This window comes from Gracilinanus agilis, chromosome 6, assembly GCF_016433145.1.
Source record: "Gracilinanus agilis isolate LMUSP501 chromosome 6, AgileGrace, whole genome shotgun sequence".
Taxonomy (NCBI): Eukaryota; Metazoa; Chordata; class Mammalia; order Didelphimorphia; family Didelphidae; genus Gracilinanus; species Gracilinanus agilis.
Window position 1 is genome coordinate 19,321,728 of NC_058135.1, and position 5,650 is coordinate 19,327,377.

The 5,650-nt window shown below is 40.0% G+C and overlaps 1 protein-coding gene across 1 annotated transcript in view; it reads right to left on the reverse strand.

Annotated features, from left to right (window-relative positions):
* Positions 1 to 2,059, reverse strand: part of LOC123251841 (placenta-specific gene 8 protein-like) — a 10,532-nt gene extending 8,473 nt beyond the window's left edge. Inside the window, exons 1-2 of the mRNA XM_044681166.1 lie at positions 1,954 to 2,059; positions 675 to 799 (exon numbers count right to left, since the gene is read on the reverse strand). Of these exons, the coding sequence (XP_044537101.1) occupies positions 675 to 799; positions 1,954 to 2,059 (231 nt within the window). The remainder of the gene's footprint in view (positions 1 to 674; positions 800 to 1,953) is intronic.
* Positions 2,060 to 5,650: the final 3,591 nt, after the last annotated feature.

Sequence of the window (5,650 nt, forward strand, 5' to 3'; positions counted from 1 at the left end):
CCCTCTCTCTCTCTCTCCTCCTCCCCCTCTCTCTCTCCCTCTCCCTTTCTCCACCTATCTTCTTTTTTTCCTGAGCTATGTGACCCAACAGAGGTTTTATGCTTTATGTTAGTTTTAGGTAAAATGTTTAAATTGTTTACATTAAGGAAAGAATATGTCTTTATACCAGGCCAAAGAAAATAGTTCATTAGCACTTGTTGAGCTCCTGCTGCTGTTGTTCAATGTTGGACTCTTCACAAATCCAAGGTCTATGGGTTTGGGTTTTTTTTTTTTTTTTTTGGCAAAGATGTTGGAGTGGCCTGCCATTTTCTTCTCCATGGGCTTACCTTTGGTCAGATCTCTTCCCTATGACCGGTCTGTCTTGGGTAACCCTGCCCAGCATAGCTCATAGTGGTCAAGGCAGTGATACAGCAGTGGTACTCTACTACATCCTTATTAGATTGGATCAAGAGAAGGGGGTGAATTCCTGGAACTATTCAAAATTCTTTGAGTTTTCTTTTGTAATGGGGAAGGGAGATGAAGGGGGTATTCAATATGTGTCAAAAGGCAAGAAATAAAATGACTGCATAGGACAAAATGGAGTCTCATATTCTCCCATAAATTCACCTCTAACATGCATAATAGTCATCGGGATTCAAGTGCCCACTTCATCAAATATTCAAAAAACTACTCACAGGGATGCCATATTTGGTCCGGTAGAGGGTCCTCATGGCCACACTTGCTCCACACAAACAGCATTCGTTCATGTCAGCGGCGATTTGGCAGGAGAGGCAAAGGGGACAGAATATCCCACAGAGGCCTAGTCGTGGAGGAAACCACAAGCAGACATTACTCTGTATTTTCTCTACTACAGCTTTACTCCCTTTGCTTCTACCCAATTGTCTACCCAAAAATTCTACCCAAAATGTGCTAGCGAGCATCTGAATACGACTGGCCATCTGGCTCTTTCTTCTAAGTGCACAGAATGAAAAGATGAAGAATGCAAAAACATTTACAAAAGAACCCTTTAGGGAAAAAAAGGAACATAATTCTAAGATAACTATTTCCTATGTTCTCAAAATTTCAGCATTTCCAAAGTTTTTTTCTTTTTTGACGACTTTTAGGCTTATATTTAAGACATCAGTGACTCGGGGATGTCAGAGAGGACTGATTTGAAGTTTCTGAGGCTCCTTGGGACCTTAAAATATTGAAGAGAAGTATTCAGGAGGTGAAATAGAGAGGGCCAAAATAGAATAAATAGATACTTGAGAGGCATCTCTAAGGAGTAAAGATGATTGTGGAAAGGAGAGAAGAGAACAAGTGATTTGGGGGATACTATGAAGTTAAAGGGGCAGCTTAAAAATAAACCTTTACACCAAAGGTTCATAACTTGAGGACTATTTTTTAAAACATTTTTTTGATGAACTGTTTCAACATGATCAATTTCCTTTGTAGTTCTTTTTATTTTATTTTATGCATTTAAAAACTTTATTCTAAAAAAAGAGTTCATAGGTGTCACCGCCTTGCCAAAGGGATTTGTGACACAAAAAAGGTAGAAGTATATATTTCTTTTCTTCTATGAGTATCAGCTCCCAGCTAACCAGATAACCAAAGTAACTGAAACTCTTTTCAAAGGTCCCGGGAATCACTTTCTGTCTCAGTAACACTCTAAGTCAGAGGGTAAGGGTTAGGTAATCAGGGTTAAGTGACTTTTCCAGGGTCACAGAGCTAGGAAGTGCTGGAGGCTCATTTGAGAAGAGATTAAATAGGACAAGAGGATCACTGCTATTAGCAACTATGTAAGATCAAGAAGGCCTTGCTTATTTATTGATTAATTGGTTTCAGAAAACTGTTCTGTAGAGAACTTGAAATGTCCTTAAGCAAGAAAGGGAGGAAAAACAAGCATTCATTGTTATTTTGGTTATTTCCATTGTAAACCAACTCAAATCCAGAAGAAAGTGAAGTCCCACTTACAAATTCCACAGTCATCGAAACAGTCAAACACTCCGGTTTGCCAATCACTTCTGGTTCCATAGCCTGTGGTAGCCACAAATTGTGGCTGATTTACAACAGGGTTCATTTTCAAAGAAGGAGGCGTTCACAGGTTTACAGGCTGTGGAAGCAAAAGAATAAAAAGCTCAATTGTCTGGGATTGGGAAGATGTGAGGATCCTAACTTCACTCCTCCTTTGTTGGTTTGGAGTTATGATGACAAATGAATCTGGAAGAAAAAGGGAAAGAATATAATTTCTTTATTTATAAATTATTATTTATTTCCTTCTTCTTCCCCTCTTCTCTTTTCCTCTCTTTGCTCCTTCTCTCAATCAATCAATCAACATTTATTAAGTGTCTACTCTGTACCAGTCATTCCACTAAGTGTTGAGGATACGAGAAGAGGCAAAAGCTAGTCCTTGCCCTTGAGGAGTGTTTGACAGCTATCTTTGCCAGTTCCTTTCTCCCCCAAGTCCTCATTCATTCCTTTCTGCTTTCAATGGATGTTTTAGTTTGTTTGAAAAGGATTTCTGCATAACTGTGTTATGCCTCTTCATTTGGAAAGTGATATTAACCATGACATATTCTTTTTTTTTTTTTTTAAACCCTTACCTTCCTTCTTGGAGTCAATACTGTGTATTGGCTCCAAGGCAGAAGAGTGGTAAGGGTGGGCAATGGGGGTCAAGTGACTTGCCCAGGGTCACACAGCTAGGAAGTATCTGAGGCCAGATTTGAACGTAGGACTTCCCATCTCTAGGCCTGGCTCTCAAGCCACTGAGCCACCCAGCTGCCTCCTAACTATGCCATATTCTGCATAATATGAATTTTGCTCAGATCGTCTTAGCTGTGAGAATCACTGAATTAGTTTAATATTCTGAACTTCTATGGAAGTCTTCTATGGAAATATGTCAGGTCTTATAAGAAAAAAAACAAAGGAAAAAACCTCCAAAGAAATATAAACTGAAACTACTACAGAAATTCAAGAATTGTGGAAAGACCACCTACAATGAATAACAAATGCCTTTAAAAAAGCTGGGAGTAGCTAGGTGGCACAGTGGATAGATCAGGCTTAGACTTGGCAAGTCCTAATTCAAATCTGGCCTCAGATATTTCCTAGCTATGTGACCCTGAGTAAGTCACTTAACCCTATTTGCCTAGTCCTTACCCTTCTATCTTGGAGTAGTTGCTAAGACAGAAAGAAAAGGTGTGTGTGTGTGTGTGTGTGTGTGTGTGTGTGTGTGTGTGTGTGTGCATATATATGGTCTGAGAAAGCCAAAAGATATATTTTCTCATGTTTCTTTGAATTACTCATCACTTTTTAGAGCAGTCAACAAGGATTTATTAAGCAATTTGACTTTGATTTCCATTGAACTAGAACTACTCTCTCCAAAGTTACTAACGATATTTTACTTGCTAAATCCAGTGGCATTTTGAAATCTTAATCCTACTTGTCCTCTCTTGATCAAGAAGTTATTGTTTGACGCTGTTGATCATCTCTTCTAGAAACCCTGGGTTTTTGTGAGCAGCTGTGTTTCCTGGTTCTCTTATGTGTCAAACTTTTCCTTAGTTTCTTTTGCTGAATTGGCACCCATGTCTGATCCTTTTATGGGGGTTTTCTTTAGGATTCTCTCCTGGACCCTTTTCTCTTTTTTTCCCCATGGGCTTAGCTGTCTCCTCCATAGAGATGACTCCCAAATCTAGCAATTCTCTTTCATCTCTCTCTCCTGTCTCACTAATTGAGACTTTGAGATGTCTTTTCCTGGATGTCCCACATATACCTCAAATTCAGCTAGGTGGCACAGTGGATACTCATCTTCCGGAGGTCGAATCTGGCCTCAGGCACATACTAGTTGTGTGACCCTGGGCAAATCACTTAACTTTGTTTGTCTCAGTTTCCCTGAAATAGCAAATCTTTCAGTATCTTTGCTTTAAAAACCCTTAAATGGGATCATGAAGAGTCCAATATGACTGAAAAACTGGATAACATGTTTAAAACAGAACTCATTACATATATTCTGCCTCCTTCAAAAATCAACCCTCTCAAGACACCAACATCCTTCTAATCTCCTCTTCACAATGTTGGTGTCATCCAGAACTCTTTCCTCTCTTCCAGTCTTCGTGCCAATCTTCCACAATGTTCATCCCTTCACTTATTCATATAGCTCCTATCTAAGTCCTGGTCCTTGTCACTTCTTGTATGGGCATTGTAATAGTCTTCTAATTGGTTTCCTTGCTTTTTAGTCTTTTCCTTTTCCAATCCATTCTCCATACACCTGACAGATGAATATTCCCAAAGCCCAGGCCAGGCCATGTCATTTTTTGGCTCAATAATCCTTAGTGGTACCCAATTCTCTCTCGGATAAAGTCCAGACCCTTTAGCCTAGCCTACAATGATCAGATTGGTGTCTATCTCACTTTATATTCTTATTTATTCACTTTCCCTTCCAGGAAAACTATCCTGGGTGTTCCCTGGGGACAGTTTTTCTTTGCCTGTGACTACACCTTTGCATAAGCTGTTTTCAGAGTTTAGGATGTACAGTTTCCTCCTCCCCTCGATCCCTAGCTTCCTCCACAGAAAAGCTGCTCATAGGCCAGGCTGTTCCTGATCAGTTGTTAGGGCTCTTACCCTCTTAAAATGACTTGGCACAATTTTGTATATGCTCCAAAATTACTTTTCTATGGCCATGTCGTATCCTCAGTAAGTAGCAAGCACACACCGAAGTAATCTGTTCAATTAAATTGATATCATCTCTGCCTTCAAAGAGCAGTCTAGTAGAGGAAACAAAGAGCCTGGATAAACAGTGAAAAAGTCCCTTAGACTCAACAGAATGCAGGATTAGGTGTCAGAGTCTGGAACTGAACTTGAGCTTCGCCACTCACTGACTGGGTAACCCGAGGCAAAGTGCCTCTTCTCCTCTCTGGAAGAAAATATTTGAATTTGTCAATAATCTTTGATTTTCCTGTCACTAATCTGAGAAAAAGGGGCTTCAGGAAAGGGAACCATCAAAGTGGAATGGAGTCAGTTCACAAAGGAGCAAGATTTCACTCAGGAAGGGTAGATAGGTAAGTGAAAGATTCCTGCCGTGGGCAATAATGTCACGGTTAGGTGCTATTGTTAAACCCATTTTACAGTTGAGGAAGCTGAAGCAGACAGAGTCACATAGCTAGCAAGTGTTCAAGGATGGATTTGAACTCAGATCTTCTTGACTCCAAGTACGCATTAGCCACTGCATCACCTAAGTTAGACCCTAAACCCCTCCATACTTGAGAATCAACTTCTGAATTGTAGTTAAAAGGAAAATCAGTGATTGATATCGTGGGTCTGGAGTGGGGTCGTCATTCCTTTTGTAGAAATTAAGGGGAGGGGGGGGGAGGTACAAATATTTATTGAGTAACTACTATGTGCACTTTGTATCGTTCTGCTAAGTGGTTCCTTTGGCAACTGACAGTAAATAAATAAGTAGCCAGATCTAGACAAGAAGCTTTCCCAGATTGGTTTAACTTCTTACAACTTATGCTTAAATAACTTGAGGGGCACCTCAATGCCATGCCATAAGGAAGACAATGCCGATGGCTTTGTAAAGGAGGAACATCCTTCTTATATGCCACAAATGAGTAATAGTAATATTCCCTCCAGGTTTTGACATAGTAAAAGCGACATCTGTTGATTCTGGTAGATA